At 45.6% G+C, this 14,272-nt stretch overlaps 1 protein-coding gene across 1 annotated transcript in view; it reads left to right on the top strand.

Annotated features, from left to right (window-relative positions):
* LOC137208020 (ATP-binding cassette sub-family A member 17-like) overlaps positions 1 to 12,694 on the top strand; it is a 79,791-nt gene extending 67,097 nt beyond the window's left edge. The window contains 5 exon segments of the mRNA XM_067708483.1: positions 2,208 to 2,366; positions 10,008 to 10,239; positions 11,457 to 11,627; positions 11,879 to 12,069; positions 12,202 to 12,694. Of these exon segments, the coding sequence (XP_067564584.1) occupies positions 2,208 to 2,366; positions 10,008 to 10,239; positions 11,457 to 11,627; positions 11,879 to 12,069; positions 12,202 to 12,395 (947 nt within the window). The 3' untranslated portion in view covers positions 12,396 to 12,694.
* Positions 12,695 to 14,272: the final 1,578 nt, after the last annotated feature.

The raw sequence follows: 14,272 nt of genomic DNA, 5'->3' as shown, positions 1-14,272 counted from the left end.
GGGGTTGTCCCCTCTCAGATTTCAACAACTCATCTCTTAGGGGCCCGAAGATTTTCGCTGAACAGGGGAAGGTCTGGGAGGAGACCGTGGCTGACTGTTCATTCCCAGTCTGGGCTCATGAGCCTTGCTTAGTGGTTAAGTCTTTCCCTCTACCCCACACAGGAGCTGCACTGCTGATGTTCTGGTAGTTTTCCTATCTCCCCTCTACCTCAGTCTCCAGGTTAGATTTCCAAATTTAGAATTCTAAAGAGAAAAAATGAGGAGGACGTGACCCACTGTGTCTCCTTCCCAAAGCCATGTCTGCCACCTTTGCAGCTGTACTGCTGAGGCATGGTCTCCTTGGATGCAGCTGTCTGGTCACCAGAGCCATGACTCTGGGGCCTCAGCGACAGTGTGGAGCCACGACTTCTGAGTTGTGCCCCAAACTGCACCTCCAGCCGCATGGGTGGACCCTGGCTCTGATGCTCAGTTTCTGAGTCCTGGCCCAGGAAATGTTGGTCTGGAGACGTTATATCCAAGTTCACCTCACCATACATCACAGTAGCCTCCACTGACAGGAATTTCACAGATTGACACCCAAAAGCTGTACTACTCTCTAAATCCAAGCCCTGAGAGTAGAGTTCATTTTTTTATATGAAGAGTTTATTCAGCCTCTCTTCAGGGAATCTGTAAGTCACACGTCCACAGGCTCTCTCCTTGGACTACCCACTGGTTTAGAGCTGGTGGTGTGACTAGTCATGAAGTCTGAAATTAGAGCTCTAATCCCACCCAGTTATTTTCCCTTTTTGTTCGTGAGGATACTTTGTGGTTTGTGAAGGGTGGCGGCTAGTAGCACGTGTAGTTATCAGGGATAAGCACGAAGTGGCCTGTTGGGTGGGTGAGGGCTTGATTACATTTGTGGACTGTAAACATGGCCCCACTGCTGGCTCATGACCCAAGCAGCACATTATGAGTTAATCCTCTTACAAATTAATTAGCTTATGAGTAGCATATTTATTTTGCAGAGCAGTTGTGTTTATTTGTTGTAAATAAACATTTAAAATATTTTAAATATAACACAGTTTATTTATAACCCCGTTTGGCATTTCTTCACTTTTCAATATAACATGAACCTAAAAACTTGGCTTCTCAAACCTCTAAGAGACCCCAGTTTCTGTATATTTATTTTATAACCAGCTAGTTTACTGACCTCTCTTTTATTTCTTTTTTTTAAATGAAGTATAGTTGATTTACAATATTGTGTTAATTTCTGCTGTACAGCAATGTGATTCAGTTATACACATATATACATTCTTTTCCATTATGCTTTATCATAGGATATTGAATAGAGTTCCCTGTGCTATACAGTAGGACCTTGTTGTTTATCTATCCTATGCGTAATAGCTTACATCTGCTAATCCCAGCCTCCCACTCCACTCCGTCCCTCCCCCAACCCCCTCCCCCTTGGCAACCACATGTCTGTTCTCTATGTCTGCGAGTCTATTCTGTTCTCTCTTTTTTTTTTGGCTGCAAGGCTTTTGGGATCTTAGTTCCCCGACCAGGGATCAAACCCGTGTCCCCTGCATTGGAAGTGTGGAGTCCTAACCACTGGACCACCAGGAAGTTCCCTCTCTTTTATTTCTAATAGCTCTTTGATTGATTCTTGTGGCTTTTCTAGGTACATGATAATGTACAGCATTTGCAAATAATGATGGTTTTGGCTTTACAAACTGTACAGGCAGGAACTGTGTTCTTACCTACCTGTAAGATGACACTCAAATAACTCCAAAGCTGGCCCACCAGACCCTCCTGTCTGGCCCTAACTCATTTGTAAACCTCCAGCCTTCAAATCCACTGCTTCCACAGGTGCATCCCATTCTGCAGCCACGTTCTTGCTGGTTTTCTCAAACACACCAAGCTCTTTCTGATTTGTCTGCATAAACAATAGGAATAGAAGTAAAATGACAGGTTCAGGAAGCACTGCAAAAGAAAAATACTTATGGCTTGGAGGTTGAATGACTACAGGGGAAGAGGGAACACTGGGAGTCAGGGAGAACCTGATTCCGGTCTTGGGCCTGGCAGTGTGACGTGCAGAGACAGATATAGCAACAGATAGAGATAACAGATCCTTTATACAGGATAAAAGGCACAGTGGGTTCAGAGAGTTGCTAGGGGATGTTCCCTTTTCTTCCTGAAAGAAGAGTTAATATTTTCTATTCCCCTCACAGATCTAGGCTACACAAAAGTCTCAGAGTCTTTGGATCACACATTTCTACCGCTTCCAGGCCACTGCCTGGGGATGGCTTTCTCCAACTTATATTACAACTTTGAACTACAGAAGTTTTGCAATGCCAAGAGCCTGAACCAGACTGAGTGCAATCAAGTTTGTGAGTATTGCAAACAGAATTTGTTAATTACATTTTTTTATTGAGATATAATTCATAGAAAATTCACCCTTTTAAAGTATACAATTCATTGGCTTTTGGTATATTCACAAGGTTGTACAACCATCATCACCATCTAATTCTAGAACATTTTCGTCACCTGAAAAAAAGAAATACCCCATCCATTAACAGTCACTTCCCATTCCCTTTTCCCCCAAGCATCTGACAACCAATAATCTACTTTCTGTCTCTATGGATTTGCCTGTTCTGGACATTTCATGTAAATGGAATCATATACTATGTGACCTTCTGTATCAGGCTTCTTTCACTTACAACAATGTTTTTGAGGTTCATCCAGGTTTTGGTGTGCGTCGCTACTTTGTTCCTTCTTATGGCTGAATGATATTCCATTGCATAGATAGACTACAATTTGTTTATCCATTCATCAGTTGATGGACATTTGGGTTGTCTCTACATTTTGGCTATTATGAATAATGCTGCTGTGAACATTCACGTACAAGTTTCTGTTTGAACATGTTTTCAGTTATCTTGAGTATATACCTAGGAGTGGGTTTGCTGGGTCTTATGGTGACTCTATTTAGCTTTTTCAGGAACCACCAAACTATTTTCACAGTGGCTGCACCATTTTACATTTCACTAGCAATGTATGAGGGTTCCAATTTATCCACATCCTTTCAACACCTTTTAAAATTAATTATTTTCTTAAATTGTGGAAAAATATATACGAAGTTTACCATTTTAACCATTTTTACATGTACAGTTCGGTGGCATTAAGTACATTCACATTGTTGTGCAACCATCATAAACATTATCTCCAGAACTTTTTTCAACTTGCAAAACTGAAACTCTGAATCCATGAAACACTAACTCCCCATCTCCCTCCCCCCAGCCCCTGGCAGCTATCATTCCACTTTCCATCTCTATGAGTTTGACTACTCTAGGTACCTCATATGAAACATTTTAATTCCTTTCTCATTTCCTTTTGGGTATATTCTATAGCTATTTTCTTTGTGGTTACCATGGGAATTACATTTAACATCCTAAAGTTATAACATTCTAATTTGAATTTATATCAGTTTAACTTCAAAAACATATAAAAACTGCTCCTATACAGCCCCTAAAAACCCCCTCCTGATATTTACACCCTTGAGTAGTCCCCTCCCAGATTGTACCAGGGTTGGTCTGTGTGACTGACAGAATACTGTAGAAGAGATGGCATGTCACTTCAGAGATTGGGTTATGAAAGACACTGCAGCTTATGTTTTGAGTACACTCTCCCCTTCACATCACTCACTCTGGGGGAAGCTAGTGGCCATGTCATGAAGACAGGGGACTTCCCTGGTGGTCTAGTGGTTAAGAATCTGCCTTGTGCCACAACTACTGAGCCCATGCCACAACTATGGAGAGAAGCCTGCACACCACAAGGAAAGATCCCATGTGCTGCAACTAAGACCTGACACAGCCAAAAAAGAAAATAAATAAATATTTAAAGAAAAAAGAAGACACTCAGGCAGCCCTGTGGATTATAAAAAATAGTCAATAGAAGACAATAAGTGCGAGAGAAAAAGAAACAAAGAACACATGGGACAAGTAGGTAGCCCTAATAAGATGGTAGATTTAAATTCAAATATATTAATAATTGCATTATATATAAATGGACTAAAGACTCCAATTAAAAGATTAAGATTGTTAGAGAAGATAGGTTAAACACAGAGTTACCATATGACCCAGCAATTTCACTCCTAGGTATATATCCAAGAGAACTGAAAAGTTACATTCACACAAAAATTTGTACATGAATGTTTATAGCAGCATTTTTCACAGTAGCCAAAAGGTGGAATCAGCCCAAATGTCCACCAACAAACAGATGAATGGATAAAAAAAATGTGATCTATCCCTGCAATAGGATATTATTCAACCATAAAAAGGGGACTTCCCTGGTGGTGCAGTGGTTAAGAATCTGCCTGCCAATGCAGGGGACACGGGTTCGAGCCCTGGTCCAGGAAGATCCCACATGCCGTGGAGCAACTAAGCCCCTGTGCCACAACTACTGAGCCTGCACTCTAGAGCCCACGAGCCACAACTACTGAGCCTGTGTGCCACAACTACTGAAGCCCGCATGCCTAGAGCCCGTGCTCCACAACAAGAGAAGCCACCACAATGAGAAGCCTGCACACCATAACAAAGAGTAGCCCCCACTTGCCACAGCTAGAGAAAGCTTGTGCGCAGCAATGAAGACTCAACACAGCCAAAAATAAATTAATTAATTTAAAAAAACATAAAAAGGAAAGCACTGACACACACTACAATATGGACGGACCTTAAATACATGATGCTAAGTGAAAGAAGCAAGTCACGAAAGGCCACAGATTGTGTGATTCTGTTTGTATGGAATATCCAGAACAGGAAATCTGTGGAGACAGTAAGTAGACTAGTGGGGAAAGTGGGCAGTAACTGTTCATGAATTTGAAGTTGCTCTGCGGAGGAGTGATGAAATGCTGTAAAGTTGATTGTGATCATGGACCACCACTGTGACTACATTAAAAACCATTGAACTGAACACATCTGATGGGTGATTGTGGTAAATGGATGAATTGTATGGTATGCTAATTATATCTCAATAAGCTGTTGTAAAAAAGAAAGAAGGAATGAACAAATGAACAAACAAAGGAATAAAAGACAAAACAAGACAGGTCAAGGGCAGATGGTCGTGGAGAGACCCTCCCACTGGCATAATTGTCATCAATCATCCATCCAACAGACATTTACTGAAGCTCACAGACAAGAAAGTATGAACCTACTCCATAAACTCAAATGATAAGAAGTGCTACATTTCTTTGTATTATTTAAAATCAAGTGGCATCTGCCTATAAGACCTTCATCCTGCCTGGCTGGCAAGAAATTGGATTTCAGTCTCCCTGGAACCCATCTGCACATCACCTCCTGGCAATTTGTGAAAATTCATAGTTGGAAATATAGAATTTAAATACAGTTAAACCTGCTCCTCCACTTCTCCATTTTCTCCTAGAAATCTCACATGGATTAATCTCATCAGCAAACTCTAACAGAGCTATATCCTTGCTCTCTTCCTTTGTGAGCCTTCTGCTTACCACCCTTTATCTGTACAAATATTTTTTAATTTTATTTATTTATTTTTTTTGCAGTACATGGGCCTCTCACTGTTGTGGCCTCTCCCGTTGCAGAGCACAGGCTCCGGACGCGCAGGCTCAGCGGCCATGGCTCACGGGCCCAGCCGCTCCGCGGCATGTGGGATCTTCCTGGACCGGGGCACGAACCCGCGTCCCCTGCATCAGCAGGCGGACTCTCAACCACTGCGCCACCAGGGAAGCCCCTGTACAAATATTTTTAAGCATTCTTTCACATTTCCTAAAATACATTCTTACCAGAATCTGCTAGTATTCTAAAAATCAGCAGTGACTTCTGAGAGTCCACATGCGTTTCTGTCAGAGTTACTCACTCAGAATCATTCGGCTCCACTGTGGGATTGTCATTGGTCCATGGTGCCACCATGCTCTGAGCAGGGCTCCTTGGCCATCCCAGATGAGCCACCATGGCAACAGGCTTACTGCAAACTCAGGTGTGTAAGAAACATCACATTTCTTCATTTTCTTTGCATCAAATGATAACATTTTCAAGCCTTCTATCCCAAAATTTGTTCATGAAATAGAAAGCCTATATAGACCAAAACTGGAGGTAAAATTGAAATAATGATTAAAGATCTACCCCTTCTTAAAAGAGTCTAGGCTAAAAGGGATTGATGGGCAAGTATACCAACCACCACCAAACAGTTATTTCCTTCTTGTATAACCGCTTCAGAAGCATAGGCGAGAAGACAGAGCGCTACCCAATCTTAAGCGAAAAACCAAAGACAGTATCCAACATGAGCCATAGGCCAATTTCATACAGGAACATAAATACCCTAAATAAGATATTAACAATACAAATTCAGCAGTATATTGAAAGAATAAAAATTACAATCATCAGGTTTATTCCAGAAATGTAAGTAAGGTTTAACAGTAGGAAATCCACCAATGTAAAGCACTACCTTCACAGATGAAAGGAGAAAAATATTTATCAATGGAAGCTGAAAAAGCATTTAATAAAAACTCAGTACCCACGCATGATTTTTTTTTTTTTTTTTTTTTGTGGTACGCGGGCCTCTCAGTTGTGGCCTCTCCCGTTGCAGAGCACAGGCTCCGGACATGCAGGCTCAGCGGCCATGGCTCACGGGCTTAGTTGCTCCACGGCATGTGGGATCTTCCCGGACCAGGGCACGAACCCGTTTCCCCTGCATCGGCAGGCAGACTCTCAACCACTGGGCCACCAGGGAAGCCCTGATTTTTTTTAACTTTTAGCAAACTGTCTTGAGAAAAAAGAACAGAGCTGGAGATATCATGTTCCCTGTCTTCAGACTATACTACAAAGCTCCAATAATCAAAACTGTATGGTACTGGCATAAAAACAGACACATAGATCAATGGAACAGAGTAGAGAGCCCAGAAATAAACCCATGCGCTTATGGTCAACTAATCTACAACAAAGGAGGCAAGAATACATAACAGAGAAAAAACAGTCTCTTCAATAAGGTGCTGGAAAAACTGTAAAAGAATGTGTAAAAGAGTGAAATTAGAACATTTTCAGATACAAACTACTATATATAAAATAGATAAATAACAATGTCCTACTGTATAGCATAGGAAACTATATTCAACATCTTATAATAAACCACAATGGAAAAGAAGATGAAAAAGAATATATATGTATAACTGAATCACTTTGCTGTATACCAGAAACTAACACAAGATTGTAAATCAACTATACTTCAGTAAAAAACTAAAAAAGAAATTAGAACACCATGGTTTTCTCACACCATTTACAAAAATAAACTCAAAATGGATTAAAGATAAAATGTAAGAGCAGAAACCATAAAACTCCTAGAAGAGAACATAGAACACTCTTTGACATAAATCATAGCAGTATCTTTTTTGAATCTGTCTCCTACGGCAAGGGAAACAAAAGGAAAAATAAACAAATGGGACCTGATTAAACTCAAAAACTTTTGCTCAGCAGAGGAAGCCATCAACAAAATGAAAAGGCAACCTACTGAATGGGAGAAAATATTTGCAAGTGTTATGACTGATAAGGAGTTAATATCCAAAATATATAAAGAGCTCATACAACTCAATATCAAAAAAAGAAACAACCTGATTAAAAAATGGGCAGAAGGGAATTCCCTGGATGTCGAGTGGTTAGGACTCCGCGTTTTCACTGCCAAGGACGCAGGTTCAATCCCTGGTTGGGGAAGTAAGATACCACAAGCCATGCAGTACAGCCAAAAAAAAAAAAAAAAAAAATAGTGGGCAGAAGACCTGAATAAGCATTTTTCCAAAGAAGACACGCAGATGGCCAACAGGCACATGAGAAGATACTCAACATCACTAGGCATCAGAGATATGCATATCAAAACCACAATGAGCTATCTCCTCACACCTGTCAGAATGGTTATCATCAAAAAGTCTACAAATAACAGATGATAGTGAGGATGTGGAGAAAAGGAAACCGTCACCTACTGTTGGTGGGAATGTAAATTGGTGCAGCCACTGTGGAAAACGGTAAGGAGGTTCCTCAAAAAACTAAAAACAGAACTACCATATGATCCAGCAATTCCACGTCTGGGTATATATCCAAAGAAAACTAAAACACTAATTCTAAAAGATACATGCTCCCCAATGTTCATAGTAGCATTGTTTACAATAGCCAAGGTATGGAGGCAACCTAAGTGTCCATCAACAGATGAATGGATAAGGAAGATGTGGTATGTATGTGTGTGTGTATATATATATATAAACAAAGCAATATTACTCAGCCATAAAAAAGAATGAAATTCTGCCATTTGCAACAACATGGATGGACCTAGAAAGTATTATGCTTAGTGAAATAAGTCAGACACAGAAAGACAAACACTGTATGTTATCACTTATATGTGGAATCTAAAAAATAAAACGAATGTATATAACAAAACAGAAACAGACTCACAGACGTAGAGAACAAATTAGTGGTTACCAGTGGGGAGGGGCAAGATGGGGGGGATTAAGAGATACAAACGACCATGTATAAAATAAATAAGCAACAAGCATATATTGTACAGCACAGGGAAATACAGCCTTTTTTTGTAATAAATGGAAGAAAATCTATAAAACTATTGAATCACTATGTTGTATACCTGAAACTAATATTATAAATCAACTATACTTCAATAAAAAAAATTTTTTAGAAAAGTAGAAATAGAAGAAACATTAGGTTAAAATCAGTTGATAAAGGCAATCAGAAATCTTTATATTTAATACTGAAATATTTGAAGCATCTTCATTCAAGTCATCTGCATTTTTCTTCTCAGCAGTTCCCTCCAGACTAGTGACATCTGTCTTCAGGGGAAGCCCCAGTCTGGGAATCCAAAGCCCTGTCTTGGGCTTCCCTGGTGGCGCAGTGGTTGAGAGTCCGCCTGCCAATGCAGGGGACATGGGTTCGTGCCCCGGTCCGGGAAGATCCCACATGCCGCGGAGCAGCTGGGCCCATGAGCCATGGCCGTTGAGCCTGCGCGTCCGGAGCCTGTGCTCTGCAACGGGAGAGGCCACAACAGTGAGAGGCCCGCGTACCGCAAAAAAAAAAAAAAAAAAAAAGCCCTGTCTTTAGTTGGGTGATGCAAATGTTCTTCCCTAAGCAGACATTCCAGGTGATTTTTGATTTTCTGGTTTGCACCCCGTCATGGTCTCCCCACACGCCACCCCCAGATGGCAGAGCCCAGAGCTGTCCAGCTGCTTTAAAGGGAGGAGGAAAGGAGAAGGAAGAACACTGATTATCTTTCAAAAATGGTATCATACTATTGTCATCTTCTATTCCAGGGGAGCTCTTGAACATGGGCACAAATCAGGGTGGTTTGCTGCAAGTTCATAACGGCAAAAACTTGGAAATATCACATATGTGCCTGAATCTTTTATAAACAGCCAACTCAAATCTAGAAATGTTTCCTGGATGACTAAGTAGCAGTTAAACTGAGCTGGAGTAGGTTTGTATTTACTGACCAAGGAAGATCTTTAAGACGTAATGGCGAGTTAAAAAAGCAAGTTGCAGAATGGTAGATAAAGGATGATACTGTTTGCAACACAGTTGGTCCCCTATGGGGAGCACCCAGCCGTGCAAAAGTTTGGAAGTGCACCCCCATGTGACTGCACTGCCCGGGGCGTGCCCTGCCAAGAGACTCCAGCAGCCTTACAAAGAAAATCTATTCGTGGGTTACATGTCTAATAGAAAATGTGTTTAAAGGGGAAATAATAAAGCGTCTTCTGCTGGCCATATACTTGGAAGGTGACAAGAGGTAGGGAGCACTGGGCACTGAGGTTTCCTGCCAGGCAGGCAGGAAATAAGCACTCCAGCCCCACATGCACCCTCCAGAATTGGGGTTCACGCCACCAGCAAGTGCTGCATCCAGACTCCTGAACGTCACTGTTGGACCTTGGCACCCCATGGCACATATCTGTTCATGTGGCACACATGGGGGTGCACAGGACAGAGGCAGGGTCCAGGCCCCTGCCCAATTGGCAGCTTTCCTTCTGACGCCTACCCCTTGGGCTGTGTTCCAACCCCAGGTGAGGCAGTGGATCGGCTACTCTCCCCAGTTTGATGTCCTGCTGGACCACATGACGGACAAGGAGACACTGGTCATGTACGCCCAGCTCCGGGGCATCCCCAAGCTCCACATCAGTGCCTGTGTGGACCAAATTCTTGATGATTTACTCATGTACACGTACGCCGACAACCTGGTGAAGACCTACAGGTGAGACTTGGGGCTCCCTCGGCCCTTCCCCCTCCGGTAATAAGATGTGTTGTGGTTCTTCTCAGTGCTGAGGGGTAGGGCAAGGCGTGTCAGCTCCATGCTTGGGGTAGTTTTGTGGTCCATGCCACTGCGTGGATTTTTGGGAAGATGGCCTCCCTCCCCTGTAAGAATGGGTCAATGGCCTGGGCTGCCCCAAGGCACAGCTTCCTCTTGGCCCCAGGCAGTTATGTGGCTGAGGACGGGCTGATGCACCATTGGTATTATTCTTCCTGTCGCTTCACAAAGGGCTTCTGATTTCTGGTAGACTTGCATTTCAAGCACACACTACCTTATCCCGCTCTGTATGAGGCATCTGAGCTGTTGTTCTGCTGAGAAGCCTGGGGGATTCCTCAGTCTTATGTTGCCAATGATCCTAACCCAACTCCAGTTAGCTTAAACAAAGCAAGGCCACACATGTCCGGAATCCCAGGCCACCCCTCGAGTTGTGCACAGCGCCCCTGCAGGCTGGCAGCAGTACCCCACTCCCGGGACAGGGAAGTCAGAGGCGGTTAGATGATGTTGCTCTGTCTCTTTCTTCTGTTGACTTCGGTTTCAAGCATGTTTTTGTGTTTCCTTGCATCTTCTGATGATTAAATGAGTTAACACCTGGGATGTTTAGAACAGTGCCTTGTACATTGTAAATGCTATGTGTTCATTAAATAAAGTTAGCTAAAACGGCCGTATGGGGCTTCCCTGGTGGCGCAGTGGTTGAGAGTCCGCCTGCTGATGCAGGGGACATGGGTTCGTGCCCCGGTCCGGGAAGATCCCACATGCCGCGGAGCGGCTCGGCCCGTGAGCCATGGCCGCTGAGCCTGCGCCTCCGGAGCCTGTGCTCCGCAATGGGAGAGGCCACAACAGTGAGAGGCCCACGTACCGCAAAAAAAAAAAAAAAAAAAGGCCCTATGCTCTTATCCCCCTAACATCCATAGAGACCCTCCAATGAGATTCATGGACCATGTGCTCACCCTGGACCTATCCCTGTGTCCAGGGAAATGGTTTAGATGCTGAGTGGACAGCCAAGTCACAGTGCACCCCTGAGGGAGGGTGGTGGGCCATATTACTGAATGCCCCACCGTGGGGCGTGAGCACTTTCTTAATAGAGAAGAAAAAAGGGGGGAGGATTGTACTACTGGAAATTTAAGATTGCCAATCACCCAACTTCTCCCCCTCTGCCCCAGCAGTGGCAACAAGCGGAAGCTGAGCACCGGCACTGCCTTGCTTGGAGAGCCCACAGTCATCTTCCTGGACGAGCCATCCACTGGCATGGACCCCGTGGCCCGGAGCTTGCTCTGGGGCACCGTTGCGAGGGCCTGCAAGTCTGGCAAGGCCATTGTCATCACCTCCCCCAGGTAAAGCCAGGACCGGGGCTGAGGGAGGGGTGGGCCGGGAGGGGCTGGGTGGAGAGAAGACCTGTCAGCATCTGGTAAGAGTCTGTGAGGAGAGTCCCCAGGCTCTACCATGTGGGCCACACCCTGAGCATGGGAATCAGGAACAGCCTGATCTGGGCATCAACACCTTCCTATCTGCACAAGCCTTTGACGTGGAGGGTGGGCATCAGCATCTCCCAGCCGTTTGTCAGGCCTCCACTCCCTCTCCCCAGCATGGAGGACTGTGAGGCCTTGTGCACCTGGCTGGCCATCATGGTGCAGGGTCAGTTCAAGTGCCTGGGCAGCCCACAGCACCTCAAGAGCAAGTTTGGCAGTGGCTACTCCCTACGGGCCAAGATCTGGAGCGACAGGCAGCAGGAGGCCCTGGAAGAGTTCAAGGCATTCGTGGACCTGACCTTCCCAGGTATGTGCTGCTGTGCAGAGGTCATCTGTGCATCTGTCCATCCCTGACCCCTGGGACGAGGGCCACGATTCCAGGGGCCTGGGCCGCCCTCCCCTGGCCATCCAGCCTGGCCCTCAGGGGGACACTGTGCAGGCAGTGTCCTGGAAGATGAGCACCAAGGGATGGTCCATTACTACCTGCCTGGCAATGACCTCAGCTGGGTGAAGGTGAGCACATACCTGGGCATCAGAGGGAGCACACCTCTGATGTCACCCACTTTCTGGTGTTCTCTCTTTCGGGTGGAAGTCTTATTCAGTGCTGCTGCAACATTCACATGGATTTCATAGAAAATAAGAATGTTTGAGTTGGAAGGGACCTCGGATGTCAGCTCCCCCCGCCCCCTCATTTCACAGAGAGGTGAGCGGACCCAGAGAGGGGACACCATACGCCCAGGGTCACACAGCAATCCAGGGACCCAGCTGGGGCCTCTGCCTTCTGGCACCACTCACAGCCAGGGTCCCTTTCCCTAAAATCACAGAGAGCTCAATTCTGTAGGACTGACTTCTTGAGAGGTGGTCTGGGAGCAGCTGAGAGAGGGATGGGCCTTTGGGGGGCTTTGTAACAACCCCAAAGACTCTTCCTCTCCCCTTCCCTGTGCCCATCATCTATAGCGGCTTCCTCGTTTCCCACAGGTGTTTGGCATTTTGGAGCAAGCCAAGAAAAAGTACATGTTGGAAGACTACTCAGTCAACCAGATCTCTCTGGAGGACATCTTCCTGAGCTTCACCTGCCCTGTGCCCCCCAACCAAGGGGAAAACAAACAAGCGAAGGCAGAACCTGCAGGCCCCTTGTTACCCTTTCCACCTCTCTCTCCACCTTCTTCCCAGCCTCCCTCCCTGCCTCCCTCCCAACCTCCCTCCCAGCCTCCCTCTCCACCTCTCACTCCACCTCCCACTCCATCTTCCTCCCAGCCTTTCTCCCAGCTTTCCTCCCAGCCTCCCTCCTGGCCTCCCACTCCACCTCCCTTCAGGTCTTCCTCCTGGTCTTCCTCCTGGCCTCCCTCCCAGCCTCCCTCACCACTTCCCTCAAAGGCTGTCTTGCTGTAATAAAGAGTTCCCAGTGCCAGGTTAGCCCAGGTGCACACAGCCTGCCATGGGCTGCAAGGGTTACAGAGGCAACTTGAGGACCCAGTGAGCTCAGCTTGAGGGTGGAGGGGTGGGGGCAGCTCTCTACCAGATTTAGGCCACTCACCTTAGAGGCCTGATGGAGGACCCAGGTGCATTTCTGTGGAAAAGGATCCCCTCAAGTCCCACCTGGGTGGCTTTCAGCCTCACTGAGACCTGGCCATAGAAGCAGCCTCAGAGGAACAACACCTGCCATGTCCTGTCAGGAGTATGGAGGCCTGGGGGTGACCATGGTTGTAATGATGCCGTACTTCTGAAGGTAGGAGGAGAGAAGAGATTGACAAGTTTGCAAACTTAAAGCACCATTTTTCAATATTTGGATTTGTGGGGCTCCATTTGTTCTCTGCCCTGGCCCACGCGAATGTTAGGGGTGAGCCTGTATATGGCCCTCCGTCAACCCATGACGTGGACATGATTATTATCCCATTGCCCAGAAGAGTAAGCTGAGACTTAAGAGATATCCGGCAACTTTCCATGGTCAACAGATGGTAGAGCCAGGATTCAACTCAGGCAGAAGTTCTCAAAGTGGAGTCTGACCAGAAGCATCCACATCATCCAGAAACTTGTTAGAAATGCAGATTCTTAGGCCCCACCCCAAACCCATTGAATCAGAAGTCTGGGGGGTGAGGACCAGCAATCTGTGTTAACAGGTGCTTCTGATGCAGCTCAGGCATGAGAAGAACTAAGCTAAGCCTGTGAGCTCAGACCATCCGGCCTGAGTGCAGATGGGTGTGGCCGTGTACCTTTGTCACGAGGGCTCTCCTCCGAGAAGTGCCCTGCCCAATAGCCTTTCTCCCTGCAGCATGGTCACACCCGCCCCTCTACAAAGCCCCATTCGGCTTCTCCTTTGCAGGTAGTTCTCTCCCTCCCTTCTCAGCTCAGCTCTGGGAAAGTGGTGTCTACCATCCCTGCCCACACTCCCTACCTCCCCTCACCACTCACCAAAAGTACAGCGTTGTCACATGCCTGGCTGCCACACCCACTCCATCCATTTTTCCTGTGACTTCTCTGAGGCATCTCAGTGTCCCCTGCCCCCTTCT

The sequence above is a fragment of the Pseudorca crassidens genome, chromosome 15, assembly GCF_039906515.1.
Source record: "Pseudorca crassidens isolate mPseCra1 chromosome 15, mPseCra1.hap1, whole genome shotgun sequence".
Taxonomy (NCBI): domain Eukaryota; kingdom Metazoa; phylum Chordata; class Mammalia; order Artiodactyla; family Delphinidae; genus Pseudorca; species Pseudorca crassidens.
Note: the sequence above shows the minus strand (reverse complement) of the source record. Positions and strands in the feature narration are given on the sequence as shown.